At 38.3% G+C, this 16,973-nt stretch overlaps 3 protein-coding genes and 1 non-coding gene across 6 annotated transcripts; 2 read left to right on the top strand and 2 right to left on the bottom strand.

Moving 5' to 3' along the window:
• Positions 1-323: 323 nt before the first annotated feature.
• Positions 324-4,491, top strand: LOC108985649 (heptahelical transmembrane protein 4-like). 3 transcript variants are annotated; one of them, XM_018958018.2, is made up of 4 exons: positions 324-644; positions 954-1,201; positions 2,107-2,431; positions 3,608-4,491. In XM_018958018.2, the coding sequence occupies exons 2-4, from the start codon at positions 966-968 to the stop codon at positions 4,259-4,261; spliced, it is 1,215 nt and encodes a 404-aa protein (XP_018813563.1). In that variant the 5' UTR covers positions 324-644; positions 954-965; the 3' UTR covers positions 4,262-4,491. The 3 variants fall into 3 exon arrangements, with proteins under 3 accessions (XP_018813563.1, XP_018813562.1, XP_018813564.1); XM_018958017.2 differs by having other exon boundaries at positions 345-644; positions 3,605-4,491; XM_018958019.2 differs by lacking the exon at positions 324-644 and having other exon boundaries at positions 1,116-1,201; positions 2,162-2,431; positions 3,605-4,491.
• A 56-nt stretch (positions 4,492-4,547) lies between these two features.
• TRNAT-AGU lies at positions 4,548-4,621 on the bottom strand. Its single transcript has one exon. It is a non-coding gene; the product is annotated as a tRNA-Thr (tRNA).
• A 6,268-nt stretch (positions 4,622-10,889) lies between these two features.
• On the top strand, positions 10,890-12,868 carry LOC108985644 (putative glycosyltransferase 7). Its single transcript, XM_018958015.2, has one exon. It carries the CDS (start codon positions 11,339-11,341, stop codon positions 12,695-12,697), a length of 1,359 nt encoding a protein of 452 aa, XP_018813560.1. The 5' UTR covers positions 10,890-11,338; the 3' UTR covers positions 12,698-12,868.
• Positions 12,869-14,136: 1,268 nt separating this feature from the next.
• Positions 14,137-15,119, bottom strand: LOC108985640 (ruvB-like helicase 2). The gene is made up of 3 exons (XM_018958009.1): positions 15,062-15,119; positions 14,630-14,829; positions 14,137-14,541 (listed from the first exon to the last, which is right to left on the bottom strand). Exons 1-3 carry the CDS (start codon positions 15,117-15,119, stop codon positions 14,137-14,139), a joined length of 663 nt encoding a protein of 220 aa, XP_018813554.1.
• Positions 15,120-16,973: the final 1,854 nt, after the last annotated feature.

Below are 16,973 nucleotides of genomic sequence, written 5' to 3'. Positions count from 1 at the left end.
AAATCTTCTTTAATCTCTTAACGACCGATCTTAACGCCCATTACATAAACTCCAACCGTTGGATATTTGATCCAACGCTCCTAATCAGTAACCGACTCCACAATTAGCTTCCAAAATTGATGGACAAGAACAGTACCAAATTAACACAGTAGATGGGGTCCACAAATGTAATGGTCCAAAAACTCCGAATTCTTTTAGGAAAACGTCACCTGCACGTGTATATAAATTGAAAAATGATAAACACGTCATTTTTCATAATATTTTATATAATAATATTTTTATAAAAAATCTTATAAAATTAAGATCATTTTATAAAAATATCCTTATTTTACCAGTGGGAAATGTGTTGTGCGGCCATTACTCGTATAAATACTTGTCGACGCTCGAAGGATCATGCCTTGGCATCTCCGCATCTGATTGAAGAATCTCTTCTGTTCATAACTCCCGTGGGAATTTCCAACCGCCAAGTATTATCGACCAAGCCGCGCACTTTGTCACCATTTGCTTTCCAATTCTGATTTCAATGATCATCTGTACCTGAATCTCCGCCTGGAATTCTTATTGTATTTGTTATATAAAGGAGCACCCGAAGAATCGTCTTCTGGGGCTTCTTTCTTTCTCAGCTGCTGGTTCTCCAATTTCAGGTGCCCTCTGGTTGTTTTTCTTCGATTTTCTTTCTTTGCTTATCCATTGTTTGTCTAGTAAAAAATAGACCAAAACGAAATCTTTTTACCGGTTTAATTTTCCGTTGCTTTTATTTGAAAAGAACGAAAACTTGTAATTAATGCCAACCGGGTCTGCTGTAACATGCTGAGCTGGAGCTTTACGTGATGAAAATTAAAACCTTTAGAATATTGGGTTTTCTTTCTCTCCTTTATTTCCCACCATTTTCTCGGCGACCAAACAGAGCATTGTTCCGTTCTTTGGTTGTTTTATTTAGTTTTTTCTGCTAGGTTGATCAAAGGATGGACGACGCTCATCAAAGCGGTGAGGATATAAAGTTATCTTCTGAAGCATTGGAGAATCATCAGACACGTTCTTCAAAGGAAGGGAAAGAGAACCAGCTAGTTGAGTACCACTCTTTGCCTGGTTATTTGAGGGACAATGAATTCGTTGTTGGCCATTACCGGTCCGAGTGGCCATTGAAGCAGGCCCTGCTTAGCATCTTTTCCATTCACAACGAGACACTGAATGTTTGGACGTAAGTTCACCGTTTCCTCATCTTGAAAAGAGTTTCATGGATTCATCATATTTTAATTTTAATAGAAGCATTTTAGTTTGACATGTGGGGAAAGAAGTATTTTAGTTGTGTGCATGATCTTTTGTTTGGAAATGAGAGTTGCTGGGAAGAAGACCATCAATTTCTTTAAAGGAAAACGTTGAAAGGAAAACAAATGGAATAAATATGCTTACTGACAGACATTGTTCCCAAAGTTATAAAGACTTAAGGTATCAATGACAATCTTAGAACAGATAAGATGTTTTACTTCAGTTGTAGTTGAATGTGATTTAGTCAAGACAGTCAACCAGATCCAAGGTTATTTGTAGAACCCAAAACATTCTTGCCTAATATGGGTTTATTGATATTTTTGGTTAGTTGGTAAGTTGATGGTTATAGAAGTTATCAAAATGACATATAAGACGATAGAAGAGAGAATATGAAAAGCTGAAAGGCTATCAATGGGACTAAGTTGCATTTCCTCACCTCATAAACAAGCTTAGAGGAGGTCTTGGGTTCAATCTTGTGGGTTGGTGAGTTGTATTTATCTATAAAATAACAGAAGTGCTAATTGTGATTGACTGTATGATTTTGTTAGGGTATCCCTTTGGTGCATGAGTACATACCGCATTTACCAAGAAAAAACATGGTGTTAAATTTAAAAATGCTTAACAATTGGGCAGATGCAGTGGGTTGACTGTGGTACTAAATTTGTTTAGGCTGTATAATGCTTTACTTTCTAATCTTTCTATAACACATTTACTAATTTACAAATGTTCACTAGTGTACGTTGATATATGATTGTTGCTTGATTTGCGGTTCAGAAAGATACAAGGATCCCCTCCCCCTCCAAGTTTCTTTTCATTAAACTCATGCATTTTGTACAGGCATTTGATCGGGTTCTTCCTCTTCCTTTCCCTGACCATTTACACTGCAATGAAGGTTCCAAAGGTTGTGGATCTTCACACTCTACAGCATTTTCATGATGTGCTGAAAAAGGCCGACCTTCACAAAGTGCATGCAGAACTCATGACATGCCTCCCCTCCTTGCCCAACATGCCTGATCTGCACAGGCTTAGGGAGGAGTTAAAGACTACATTACCTTCAATGGATTATCTTCCATCACTCTCGAGTTGGCATATTAGGGACCTCCTATATAATTGTTTGCCTGAGCGATTTTCCAGTGGCAACTATACTGATGTTTGTGTTTTGGTAATGTTTTTCCCTAAACACTCAAACACAGTCACTTGCATGATTGGTTTAATTAATTTAGATAATTACATATGTTTTTCATTAAGTTCTTTTACTAAAGTCTGGCTTTGTGGCAGCTTCTTTCTCAAGAGTTATTTTTAGTAGAATCTGCCTTCATGGCTTTACAGCAGTATTGCCACTGCAGAATTCCTTGACCTTGTAGTTATTGTTGTGTGGATGGATGTGGTTTGGCCGTATTTCAGAGACTTTCCTTTCAAAGGTTTCGTGATGCTCATGATTTTGATAGGAGAAAAAAATAAAAAAGTAAGAGGATTAATGTATTAACTTTTTTATAGTTTGAAGCTTATCCACCAAAGACTACTAAAAAAAGGTCGTGTAAAACATTTGGCCTGATTTCTTTATCTGGAGCTATATTCACCAAACCGTAGCTTGAACTTGAAGGCAGGTTTGTCAATGCCAGCAAAGGCATAATGTGCTTCAGTTTAAATTACATCTAAGCCTTTTGTAAGGAAAAAAACAGTTATGGTATATTTTGTCTATGATAAACACAGTTACCTACTCACACCTTATTCTCTGAAGTTTGAGAGCCCATCATGCATATAATAGGTTTTCATGATTTCTACTTGACCAAAAAAAATGCTCATGATTCTATTATGGGTAATTCTATCATGGAACAAAGAATTATGCTCCGTGCCTTCACATTTACAATAGAACCTATTTGATGCTGGTAGTTCATATCTTTAAGTGGTTGATTCTTTCACAGTGCTGTCACTAACTGTTTATAAGTCTTCATTAAATCAGCTTTTTTTTTTTGTTTGTTTTATTCGGCTATTGAAACTTTTTTCCCCCTTTTTTATAAATGGCCTGATACACTAATTATCACTGTCACTAGTTCACACAAATGTGTTGGACAACAGGTTCTTGGTTAAGAGTATATTACATAGACGAAGATTATACCTGTAAACATGGATTTTTTGTGCAGTTAATGTCACATGTAAAATGAGTCATTCTGAATCATATACTGTTATTTGTTTTCATTATCATTGATTGGCTTTTTTCTTTCATTATGTTATTTTATATCATTGATGGACTTGCTTTCGAAAGCTACACGTAACTAACTAATGTATCCTTTGTTTTTACTCATAAAAAATCTATCCTTCTTTTTTATTAAAGCAGAGTAGCGTGAAGGAAGAATTGGCAAACATTCTAGCACCTCTGATGGTGAGACCAATTACGCGGTGGCCATTTTTTGCATTTTTGGGTGGAGCAATGTTTTGCTTGCTAGCGAGCAGCACCTGCCACCTTATCTCTTGCACCTCTGAACGCCTATCATACATCATGCTCAGGCTTGATTATGCTGGAATTACTGCCCTAATATCTACCTCCTTCTACCCTCCTGTCTACTACTCCTTCATGTGCAACCCTTTCTTCTGTAACCTCTACATTGGGTTTATAACTGTCTTGGGAATTACTACAGTTTTGTTTTCTCTCCTTCCAGTTTTTCAAACCCCACAGTTCCGCACCGTCCGTGCATGTCTATTCTTTGCCATGGGCTTCAGTGGGATAGCACCAATCATGCACAAGCTCATCTGGTTCTGGGGCCAACCCGAAGCTCTCCACACATTTGGATACGAGTTGCTGATGGGGGCTTTCTATGGGCTTGGAGCGCTTGTTTATGCCACAAGGATTCCTGAACGATGGATGCCTGGGAAATTTGACATTGCAGGCCACAGCCACCAACTATTTCATGTACTAGTGGTTGCCGGAGCATACACTCATTACCGTGCAGGGTTGGTTTATCTCAGGTGGCGCGATCTTCAAGGTTGTTAATAGGAAAGCACTTGAAGATTGGCGTGTTGGATAGGCGAAGCAGATTATTACTTTGTAAATGTGCGCATCGACTCAAATGTGGGATTTGATAGGGTGACTTTTAGCAAAATAAAAATGGAATTGAGGGATGTTCATCATCATCATGTAAACCTATTATAAAATTTGGCATCCGAAACTATGGTTTTTGCCAATGGCTCATGAACGATGATTCCGTGCTCTTGTTGTTGTCAGTGCGATTTTGTTGGGTTGGCAATGTTTCCGAATTCATCAAAACTATTAACAGTTGTGCTTTCATTGAGAGTCGAACTCAAGACCTCCCGCTTACTAAACGGGTGCTCTAACCAACTGAGCTATGAAAGCTTTCTGATAGAACGGTTCGGTATTAACAATATCACAAAACAAAAAGAAAATGAAAAGGCCAGCCTTTCTTGTCTCTTTCACAAAACACAATATACATGGGTTCAGGCTCCCTATAATGAACTCTTCCAAATCCTGTAATCACTTCTATCGGGGCCCCCCGGCCCTGGTTGATAAACTTTATTCTAATTAGAGCGGAATTAGTGTATCATGAGGCCATTAACTTGAGTTTATACGCTATCCTATCTATGGCAATCCCCCTCCTCCCTCCCATATATGCAGCGGACACGTGTTGGAACCAAGTGCAGAAGAATCCTTTAAATTTAAACCGTTTGATCATCCGTCCTACTATTTATAAAATATTAAAAATGGCGGTGAAAGAATTTGATGCGAGTTAGGTGTTTGTGTACTTTTTTAGGCCAAGTGGTTTAATGTGCATTCAATAAAATTTAGATGGGTATTGGGGGGTGGGTTGTCCACTTTCTTTCTTTTAGGGTTATTGGGTATGAGTACGTATTTTAGTATCTATGAAATCGGATGCTTAAAAGAATGCATGATTTGAGGATGATTTCCACTTTTAAATCATACTTTTTGTGTGATGGAGGCATCATTTTGTTGCTGCCGCTGGCTGGTGTGGTCAGTGGTGTGGTGCTGCTGCTGCTTGCCTCCTCACTCCCTTGTCAGTCTAACACAAATTTGCCTACTTTTTGACCCAACTCAACTTCGTTGCTTTTTTCAAGCACCTTACGGCCCCACCCAGAAAAGGAAAAGAAAAATTCCATTGATAATTCCACCTCCCTTGTCAGTCTTCGAATCACTGGGTAATCTTTTCCCATCTTTCTGCTGGGCCCTCCAAGCCTAAACTATCTTTTAAATTTTTATTTGCACACAAAAACTTTTGGAAATTAATAATTACAGAAGGTATCCATAAATACGGATATATAAAGAGTAGTGGCAGTGCCAATCAGTTTTATTGCTCTGCATAATTTAAGCAGCAGAGAATGCCAAATCTTTTATATCATTCTTAGGTTGTCTAAACTTAGGTTGTATTTAGACAGTGAAATATTTTTAAATATTTTATAAAAAATAATAAAAACTAATAAATAATAATAAAATATTCTCAATATCCAGAAGATAATGAACTGTCTAATTCTTTATTATTATTATTATTATTGTCAACCTTACATTTCTAGTCATATAATTAATTGGCATTGGTTGTCATATATATTTTTTGACCACACTGTTTCTATACGGCTACTTTCAGCTACAACCAATGGATCTTGGCATCTTGTATAAATTGACTGTTAAGCAATAGTTTTGCTCAATAAATCACTGTATTATTGTTTGAAAATGTTTACAAAATATATATCTATGTACGAGTGATGCTTTACATAGAAAGAAGATCAAATAATTGCTATACAAGGAAATCAAATATTGGGTGGCAAAACTGGTGGGATGTGCTAGAATCATGGAGATTCTGATGTGTTGTAATACTCTCCCTCAAGTTGGTCTATGAAGATCTGTAATGTCCAACTTGCTAGATAAGTGATGAAAGAGATCAGAACCCAAGGCTTTGGTGAAGATGTCAACAATCTGCTCAAATGAGGGAAGATGAGCGGTGGTGAAGAGACCAGAACGATGTTTGTCACGAACAATGTGACAATCAATTTCAATATATTTGGTGTACTCGTGAAAAACTGGATTTTGAGCAATGTAAAGGGTAGACTGATTGTCACAATAGAGAGTCATGGGATCTTTGTGAGAGATGTTGAGATCATGAAGTATTTGCTGAATCCAGATGAGTTCACATGTAGTGACGACCATGGGAGGAGCGAGCAACTGTAGTCTGTTTCTTAGTACGCCAATAAATGAGACTAGAACCAAGTGTGATAAAAAAACCGGTAGTGGAGCGACGGTTGGTGAGGCAACTGGCCCAATCAGAATCAGTATAAGCACGAACATGCAAATCATTGGAGGAAGAGAAAAATATGCATTGGCCTGGAGTGCCTTTAATGTAGCAAAGAACACGTGTGGCAACGGTCATGTGCAGAACGTAGGGGGCACGCATAAATTGGCTGAGAATGTTCACTGCAGAAACAATATCGGGTCTAGTGATTGTGAGATAAACGAGTCCTCCAACTAATCGTCGGTAAGGGCCTGGATCAGGAAGAAGGTCAACATCAGTGTCGCTTAACTTCAGGTTTTGTTCCATAGGAAAGGAAGCAGGACGAGAACCAAGAAGGCCGCCATTAGCAAGGATGTTCAGGGCATATTTCCGTTGATTGAGAAGATGCCGAAAGGAGATCGAGCAACTTCAAGTTCAAGGAAATATTTGAGAGGGCCAAGATCTTGGATTTTGAAGTGAGTGGAAATAATAGTTTTGAAGTAGGTAACCTAGGAAAGATCATTGCCGACAACTAAGATGTCATCAACATAAACAAGTACAATGGTGAGGTTGGTAGGAGTGATCAAAGTAAAAAGAGAATGGTCTGCCTGAGACTGAACAAAACCTGTAGTAAGAATATTAGTTTAAAAAACCAGTTACGGGAGGCCTGCTTGAGACAGTAGAGAGATGTCGATGTTTACGTTCCGCAATACCATTTTGTTGAGGAGTTTTAACACAAGTATGCTCATGAATGATGTCGTGATCATGGAAATATGTTTGTAGATTTTGAGAGAGAAATTATTGGCCATTGTCGGTGCGAATATGTTTAACAGTTGAATTAAATTAATTTTTTACATGGGCAAAAAAATGCATTAAATGACTAAATGTTTCTGATTTAAAATGCATTAAATAAATCCAGATGGTGCACCAAAAATCATCAACAATAGTCAAGAAATAATGTGCGCCACAAATAGAAGCATTAGAATATCCACCCCAAATATAACAATAAAGTTGATTAAAAGGAATCGTACTTTTAGTCGCATGAGTTGGAAAATGTAAGCGAGTATGTTTAGAACAAACATAAACATCGCAATAAGAAAGAGTACATGGACTATCAAAAATATTAGGAATAACAAAACTGGAAGGGTGACCTAGACGTTGATGCCATGGGGTCTTATTGTCAAGGGTGTGAACAGAGAAGGCAGCGGCTTTTTGTGGCCGAAATACGTAAAGTCCATTGCAAGCTTCACCCGCTCCAATTAGCCTCTTCAAATGAAGGTCCTGAAAAAAAAATGTAGAAGATGAGGAAAGGGCAACACATGGTAAATTACTAGTGAGTTGAGGGATAGAGATGAGATTATAATGAAAGAGAGGGACATAAAGAACATTGGAGAGGATGATATTTTCGGAGAGCTGACTGGTACCAACGCCTTCAACGGGAATCATGTCACTCGTGGGTAGCCGAATCTCACGGCTCAAAGGAAGCTGTTGAAGACTCAAAAATGATGATCGGCAGTGGCTCATATGATCACTAGCGCCATTGTCGATTATCTAATTAGTATGGGGATCGAAAAATGAAGGGTTTGAGAAAGAGTTACCAACAAAATTTGCCATGGGTGAGGGATTTTGTAAGAGATTCATGAGTTGTTGATAGGTCTTGGAAGAGAGTCCTAGAACTGGGCTGGAGGAAGAAACAGCTGGAACCGAGCTAGAGGAAGAAGCAGCGAGATGGACGGTGGCAGAAGGGGGTTTCCCGAGCATAGATGGCCTCTGGTTGTTGTGAGGTTCACGGCCATGGGGATAGCCGATAACACGCCAACAACGGTTTTGCAGGTGACCATCCTTACCGCATTCGGTGCATTTGAGAGGTGGTCGTGCATGGGAAAAACTCCGAGCAGCAAGGGCAAGATTTTCTGGGTGGAGGCGGGACACTTGAAGGAGCCTTTGTTGTTCCTCTTGAAATAGGATAGATAAAATTTTGTTCAGAGATGGAAGAGAGTAGGTGGCAAGGATTTGGGACCGAAGAGCAGCGTATGAATCATTGAGGCCAAGAAGAAATTAAAAGACACGTTCATTTTCGGACCTTTTTTCCAAGGTACTGTCATCGACGAGGGGTTGGAGATTTCCCAACTCATCCCAGAGTTATTTAATATTGTTGTAGTAGTCGGGTATGGAAAGTTGGTTTTGATGAAGGTGGAGATTTCTCTTTTAAGATGGAAGAGATGAGCATTATTTCCATGGCTAAAATGAGATTCGAGATCAAGCCAAACATCTCAAGGATCATCGTGATAGTCCAAGGAATTGGCTAAGGAAGGGGTGATTGTGTCGAGAAGTCAAGTTAGGACCATATCTTTGGTTCGGCTCCATTGGACATAATCAGGGGATGTTTTAGCTGGGGCGTTGAGAGTGCCATCGACAAAAGAGAGCTTGTGTTTAGCATTGAGTGCACGGCGAATAGCACGTTGCCATTTGGGAAAATTGTCACCGGTGAGGAGATTGGAAACAAGAACAAGGCTAAGAGAATCAGAGGGGTGGAGGAGATATGGGGAAGAAGGTGGAGGAGGATCTGGAGAAGGGTCTATTGGAGAAGCCATCGGCAAGGGCAGGGGAAGGGGTAAGTCAGGACCTGTTTTGGCCTGATACCATGTTAAGCAATAGTTTTGCTGAATAAATCACTGTATTATTCATTGAAAATGTTTACAAAATATATATCTATGTATGAGTGATGCTTTACATGGAAAGAAGATCAAATAATTGCTATACAAGGAAATCAAATATTGAGGGCAAAACTAGTGGGATGTGCTAGAATCATGGAGATTCTGATGTGCTCTAATATTGACGAAGATGTTTAAAAGCTTTTGTTTAAAAATGATTTCTTAGAAAAAATAAACATATTGAAATAGATTATGTAACATTTTTTATTAACCTAATACTATTTATCTCTTTTAATTTCAAAAATCGTCATCTGATAAAAAAATCTTAGATCAGAATATAAGTGGAAGTGTTTATCTCGAGCAACAAAGTCAAATCAAGTGCGGTTGTTTCATAGAACTTCTCATCATTATTATTCATTTAAGATTATCTTATAGATGGTAGAGTGTGATCCTTGATAAAATCAAAATAATGCTCACATTTTTCACAACGTAAAGATGTAAGGATTAGAGAGACACATTTACAGAGAGAAGGATTTTCATTTCTTGTAGTGCAAAGAATCCACACATTACACTTAAGGAGGCAGCCCCTCCGATTTGTAACCCCCGACTGGCTTAAATGCCCAACCATAATGCATAAATAAAGTGGCTTAAAAAGTTAATTTATATGTTATGCTGAGTGCTGGCTGCCCACCATGCGCGCCTTTTGTTACATCATCTTTAGGCAAAAACACTAAATAAAAAAGTATATAACATAGATCAACTTGTTAAATAGTAGGAAATAATGGCTTTCTGACTTCGAATGAGACTGCTTCGGGTGAAGGCATCAAGGACTTTCACTTTCACACAAACAAGGCACTCAACTCGATAATTGTTAGTGAATTGAGTGACTATCTTCGTTTGGAATCACAACTTCTCTCAACTTATCTCAACTTATCATTACAACTTTTTCAAATTTCAACACAAAATATAATAAACAATTCAACTTTTTCCAATCTCAAAATAATAATAATAATAATAATAAATAATATTCTAACAATATTTTATTATCTCAACTCAACTCAACTCAACTCACTTCAACATCCAAACGCAACCTATATTTTGGTAAAGCTCTCACTTTTACTTTTCGATATGCCATCTATATATATATATATATAGAAAATAGTTGCATCTATGTATTAAAGTGCTTGCTCACACGCATGTTTATATGCATATAAATGTGACGAGGATTGTGCTTCATCCATGGTGATGGACAAAGACTTTTTTTTTTTTGCACGAGTAATATTACAAACATAATTTTTTTTTATAATCCCTTTTACAATTATTTTATTTTAAACAAATAATAATTATATAAAATTCAAAACTCGATTTCGGTAAAAAAGAAATTGACTAATTATAAAGAAATTATATATCTATTTCATCCTTCTTTGTTCCATTATAAAATAAGGATACAGTAAATGTACAGTAAGTCTGTCATTTTCATTGCATTATTATTTAAATAAATAAACTGTGACAAACATCCCAGTTGACCCACACCCACCACCGTGTCCATACATTGATACAAGATCCATTTTCAAGACAAAAAAATTGTAGCCCAGTTAGATATTGTAACCCCCCTTTTTTTTTTTTTTATCTATTCGAAGACTACTCTCCATTAATAATCCAACAATAATCTTCTTTTCTGTTTAGAATGCACAGCATTCACGTGAAGCCCGTTACTTGCAGCACTGACAAGACAGGGTGTCGGTAAGTTTCCACCTGTCAACGCTACAAACATATTTACGTGTTTTTTTAATTGTTGAAGGCTTGGGGGCCCTCCGTTACCGTACTTCACGCCTTATCCCGTCCAAACGGTCGCGCATTCTAGCAAATCCGGCGCTACCAAACCGACACACTCCTTAAACCTTAACCTTGCACCACACATTCTGCTGTCACTCTCTCTCACACCTCAATCTCGGGACGCCATTTTTGGAAGCTTATTACTCGTTCCTTCACTCACCTTGCCCGTAGTAAAAATAAAACCAAGTGTTGAACCCTCTCTCTCTCCTAAATTCAAGCCAAACGACAACAGATTGACGCAAAAAAAAAGAAGAAAAAAATCACAGTCACGACGATCGTGTCAGATGCAGAGAGTGACAGCACAAACCAAAATTTAAAACCTCCTTTCAAAGCTCAATCCTTTTGATGGTGTCGCCTGACCACCCACGCCTTCACACCACCTCTCCCATGGCTAAACCCTCCGTCCCACGCAACAAATCCTCTTTCTGTCTCAGCGACAGTCTACTCTTTATCGGCGGAGCATTCTTCGCTCTTTTGGTGGTATGGAGCCTCTGGTCCTTCCTCACTCCTACCACCGACCCTTCTCCTAGCCTTGGGCCCTTAGGCGACTCTCAATCCAAGTCCGCGAGTGGCGCAGACTGGCTGAATTGCGGGGAGGACTCGGCCGAGACGACCTTCTACGACGAACCGGAGCTGAGTTATTCGATTGGGAAACCGTTGGAGAACTGGGACGAGAAGCGAAAAGAATGGCTGAAGCAGCACCCGTCGTTTGCCGCCGGAGCACGGGACCGCGTTCTCTTGGTGAGTGGATCGCAGCCGTCGCCGTGCAAGAACCCTATCGGAGATCATCTGCTGCTGAGGTTCTTCAAGAACAAGGTGGACTACTGCCGGATCCACGGGTGCGATGTCTTCTACAACAATGCGTTGCTGCACCCGAAGATGGGCTCGTATTGGGCCAAGCTGCCGGTGGTTCGGGCCGCAATGGTGGCCCATCCGGAGGCGGAGTGGATCTGGTGGGTGGACTCGGACGCATTGTTCACGGACATGGAGTTCAAGCTGCCACTGGAGCGGTACAAGGATCACAACCTCGTCGTGCACGGCTGGGCCCACTTGATTTACGACGACAAGAGCTGGACGGGGCTGAACGCCGGTGTGTTCCTGATCAGGAACTGTCAGTGGTCGATGGACCTCATGGAGGTGTGGGCGAGCATGGGTCCGCAGACACCGGAATACAAGAAGTGGGGCCAAATACTGAGATCGACGTTCAAGGACAAGCTGTTTCCAGAGTCGGACGATCAGACGGGCCTGATTTACTTGCTGTACAAAGAGAAAGAGAAATGGGGGGAGAAGGTATATTTGGAGGGAGAATACTATTTCGAGGGATACTGGCACGAGATAATAGGGACGATGGATAACATAACGGGGAGGTACAGGGAGATGGAGAGAGAGGAGGGTACATTGAGGAGGAGACACGCAGAGATAGAGAGCGAGCAATACGGTGCGTATAGGGCGCGGTGTTATCTGAAAGAAGCGGGGAACGGGAGAGGGAGCTGGAGAAGGCCGTTCATAACGCACTTCACGGGATGTCAGCCATGCAGCGGGGACCACAATCAGATGTATGCTGGCGGGTCATGCTGGGATGGGATGCGAAGGGCTTTGAATTTCGCCGACAATCAGGTGCTTCGTAAATTTGGTTTCATGCACTGGGATAGACTGGATTCCTCCCTCTCGCCGTTGCCCTTTGATTACCCAGCGGCTGATTGAAATCAAACCGACCAAGTTTTTATTAGAATGTGTTGGGGATGGGATTAGGAGACATTATGTTGAGCCTACATTAATTATCCAATGGAGATATTTAATTTGTGCTACAAAATAGTAAGAAAGATTATATATATAAATATATATGTTGCTTGGCTGCTAGCTAGCTCTTTCATAAAGGGGTATTTTCTTAATTTATGCATTTTTCCGATTTGCCGCACATAATGTATGAGAGTAGTAAATGATATGATTCAGTAGTAGTACTACTTTTAAATATATCATGTTACCAATTATAAGAAATTAAATAAACTGAATTATATTTATTAGAATTGTGATGTAATTTCAAAGAAGATAAATATTTATTTTAAAATTAAGGAATAGACGTAACATGTAATTATTATTTAATATTTTAAATTTCTATGGTAAATAGTGTAAGTTTAACCTCAAATCAGTGCATGATTGAAGGAGAATTATGAGCTCTTGCTAGCAAGCACGGAATTAAGCTCTGTTGTTTTCGGGTATGAAAGCAGGCAGCTCTTTGACTACTAATATTTCTTATCTGATTTATATTGTGCGTGATTTTTTCGCATGCAATACGCAAGGAGGAGGAAAATTCAACATAAATAGCGTGCTATATGATCATATTAATGGTCATTGGTCTAAATAAGGCGTGAATTTTGTGTTTGTACGTAGAAATTACAAGTGGGCGGCAGTGGCTGCGAGATTGATTGATGCAGCTACCTACCTAGCTAACATTTACGATGATCATGAGTCTTTGTTGAAAAGTTTGCAGTCATGTAGTATTGAAGGCTTTAGCTTGAAGTTCATGACGGGTGCTTCGGGACACGAATAATATTTTGTGTTCAAAATTTTTGGGTAGTCATAGGTTAATAATTAATTCACAACTTATAGATAATTTTAAATATAATAATATTTTTTTATTATATTTAAACACATCAAATCAAAATTAAAAATCAAAATCAAATTTAAAATAATATTATTTTATTACACAATTGTATACAAATCGTTATTTACTGGTAACTTTATCATTTTCCTTCCTGTAAATCTATTTATCCCTCATGCGCCCCAGAGTATCTACCTAAAAGCTCAACAGGCCCTCCAAAGTACAAACATGTTACTGCTCATCTGAGTCAAGATATTAGGAAATATTCGAGTATAAATCCAAAGGCAAATATCCAAATCCTAGTATTTTACATTTGGGTCGACATACTGATATATTATGCTCAGATATATGAATATTTTTTTTCATATGCTCAGACATACTAATATCGGCCACCCAGTGGCCAATCTTGCATCCAACCATAGTCGGTTTTATAAAGATGTTGTAGATACAGCATGCAAAAGATTAACCTATTCACCCTGCAAGTTGAAAACTACCAAACTGCTGTTAATCCAAACTGGGTGGATGAGAAACCCCTCAAATTTCAAGTGATCAAGATAACTTTAGTGACCATTGTATTTGCATCAGCTTCATCACCATCCCCAGTTTCATTGATGTATTGGTTCTGAAATTCTATCAAGTACTGGGTTGATCTCTTTACATCAAAAAATAGATGATAAATTCGGTTAATGTCTTCCATCTCCACAATCTTTCCCTTCCGCTTCTGGGAAGCCAATGCCGTAGCTATGATGAGATGAATGGCATATCTAATTAATGTTGTTTCTATCCCAATCTTTGTCAACAAACACTCTGCATCTTCAGACATTTCCACGTCTTCCTCTTGGCACCTGATGTCTAAAATCTTATGGATTTCATCCTCTATGTAAGGTTGACTTGCGATGATAAGTAGGCGGACTTGTAGTTTGTATGTCTGATTGTTGTAATCCCTCTGTTGGTAGCAACAACCAATATCAGAGCCATTTCATTCTCCAAAGCACGATTTAGGAAAGAAAACATTCAATATCGAGCATGTGCACCTCATCAATCAAGAGAACACCGAGTATGATCTCTACCTTCCCTTCGTCCCTCCACTCTGCCACCTTTGTGTCAATTTGTTCCCTCACTTCTGCTTGGATTTCTCCAGTATCGCCAGTGAAGAGAGCCAGAAATTCCTGTGTTCTAAAATTGATGGAGACAATTAAGGATAGAAACAGGTAATTGTAAATTGACCTGTAGCCTACAAGCAAAAACTTAGCTTGATCAATTGGGGGAAAAACCCCCCTTCAACAAACCTATAATTACTAAACAATGTAGCCAAACAAAAAGCACAATATGTGAATAGATGTTATAAACAAAATATAGACAATTCATTTCCAAACTATATAATAAAGAGACATATGAACAATGAATGTGAAACCATAAAAGAACAAAATTTGGAAATTCTATACACTGAAAAACAAGAGGATTACAATAGGCTTGAGGGTGGTGGTACTGGAAATCTGGAAGAACAACAACCAAAATTGACATTGCAACAGTAGAAAGTCTGTAACGCTCCAATAAAAGACTCAAGGCACATGACCTATACTCTAGAAGGATTATTTAATGATACAATTAGAACCCCATTAGAACTAGGACTGTTCCTCCGGCCGACCTGAAAACCACACTTTCGACCCGACCCGACCTAACTTGAGTCAGTGAAATTCCATTTGGCCGTTCGGCTGATTAACCAATTAGCCGTCTTGAAAAGTTTGTCAGAAGAAACTGGTATTCTGACCCAACCTTTTTTTTGGTTTTGTTTTGATTTGTTTTTGTGGTAATAATAATCTAGAAAATTTTGATTATCATTCTATAAAAAAAATTGAAATGGTCTGTTCTAATGCTCTTTTGTGATTTTGTGTAGGAGGTTGTGATCATGCACTAATTTGTAGAATTTGTTTGTTTCTAAATTTCAATGTAATTGGAGTTTACATTGTAACGAATGTCCTATGGTTCATTATATTTTCAACGGATGGTTTTATATTTCTTCTTATTGTTAGACTCTAAATTTTTTGTCAATTACACGATTTTTTAGAATAGTTAGTGAGTGGTGGAAGTGATGAGTAGCTCCACTTCAAGACTCCATGCTTATTCGTATCCTTTTGTGAACTATGCCCATCCGACTTTCCAAGAGTACATGGTGTGTCCCTACATATTTAATCCTTCACAGTAAAACATAGCCAAATACTAATAAAAAAACTTGGTAAGAAAAACAAAGACCATTGCATTTGACACTACTTTGCAATTAACAACTGTTTACATAAAAAAGAACAATCCAACAATAGCCTGTTTACATCATAAAGAGCAATATCCTGGTTATATCTGGAAAATGAAATGGTGAGATTAGCATAGACACAATATAGTTCTTCAACACGTTATGTTTCCATTACTCACACAGTTACAAGAATATGGAAGCTTTATTTTCCCATCATTCGTAAGGAGAATGTTAGTTGCAAATATTCCTTAGAATATATGAATAGTGAACATAACTTTCTCCCTTTGCAATATGAATGACCCATTTAGAATGGGTATACGAGCATAGCCCCATTTTGGCAACATTACTATTGGGAAAAAAGAAATTGGATGAACCTCCAATAATACCACTGCGATTATGATTCTTAAAACAATATCCAGTGCCAACTTGCAACCAAATAGTGAATACAAGTAATGGAAACTATAGTTTTATCAAGTTGGATTAGCTAGTTTTGGTCCAAAAGTATTTCAAGTAATCTTTAATCGACCTCATTCAAAATATTTTTCAAAGTTATCTCTACATGAAAAAAAAAATTATGTTAAACATATAATTAATTGAAAAGACTATATGAAAATAATTTTTAAACATGAATCTTATCGGTTTCTAACTTGTAACTTTCAGCATTTTCCATTACATCTTGGGAGTCATAATTAATGGAGGGATCCATCAACCATTTTTATGTGCAGATAAGAGATTCAACTGTTGTCGGGGCCAATGAGCTACGAACTGAATCTAAAACACGTCCTCCAACGCTAATGTTGACTCAGAAGCAACGGTAGATATGGAAAAAGCCAACACATCTTGAGCTATATTGGCAAGAATCGGATATCTACTTGAGTTCACCTTCCACCATATTAGAATATTAAAGTCGGGTGTCAATCCTTCAACACTTATCATGAAATACTTATCCAATTCTGATTTAGGTTCTACCACAACTTTTGATACTTGATATTGATGATACATATTGAATAGATCATCCTCATTATCATAAGAAGTGTTGTTTTATGTCTCACCAACATTTGATTGGTCCCTATTTGAACTTACATTAAATTTTGAATGTTGTTTATACATCCGCTCAATCATCCGCCTTA

This window comes from Juglans regia, chromosome 7 (assembly GCF_001411555.2).
Source record: "Juglans regia cultivar Chandler chromosome 7, Walnut 2.0, whole genome shotgun sequence".
Classification (NCBI taxonomy): domain Eukaryota; kingdom Viridiplantae; phylum Streptophyta; class Magnoliopsida; order Fagales; family Juglandaceae; genus Juglans; species Juglans regia.
This window is presented reverse-complemented; position numbering and strand designations above follow the sequence as displayed.

What these genes read in the sequence shown, in the direction of transcription:
- LOC108985640 (XM_018958009.1), bottom strand. Translation starts at nt 15,119, where the DNA reads ATGTCAATTTTGGTTGTTGTTCTTCCAGATTTCCAGTACCACCACCCT. An exon ending in CCACCACCCTCAAGCCTATT is followed by an intron (nt 14,830 to 15,061) that starts GTAATCCTCTTG and finishes TTTTGCTTGTAG; the next exon opens with GCTACAGGTCAATTTACAAT. An exon ending in GTGTTCTCTTGATTGATGAG is followed by an intron (nt 14,542 to 14,629) that starts GTGCACATGCTC and finishes TGCTACCAACAG; the next exon opens with AGGGATTACAACAATCAGAC.
- LOC108985644 (XM_018958015.2), top strand. Translation starts at nt 11,339, where the DNA reads ATGGTGTCGCCTGACCACCCACGCCTTCACACCACCTCTCCCATGGCT.
- LOC108985649 (XM_018958017.2), top strand. Translation starts at nt 966, where the DNA reads ATGGACGACGCTCATCAAAGCGGTGAGGATATAAAGTTATCTTCTGAA. An exon ending in GAGACACTGAATGTTTGGAC is followed by an intron (nt 1,202 to 2,106) that starts GTAAGTTCACCG and finishes CATTTTGTACAG; the next exon opens with GCATTTGATCGGGTTCTTCC. An exon ending in ATACTGATGTTTGTGTTTTG is followed by an intron (nt 2,432 to 3,604) that starts GTAATGTTTTTC and finishes TTTTTATTAAAG; the next exon opens with CAGAGTAGCGTGAAGGAAGA.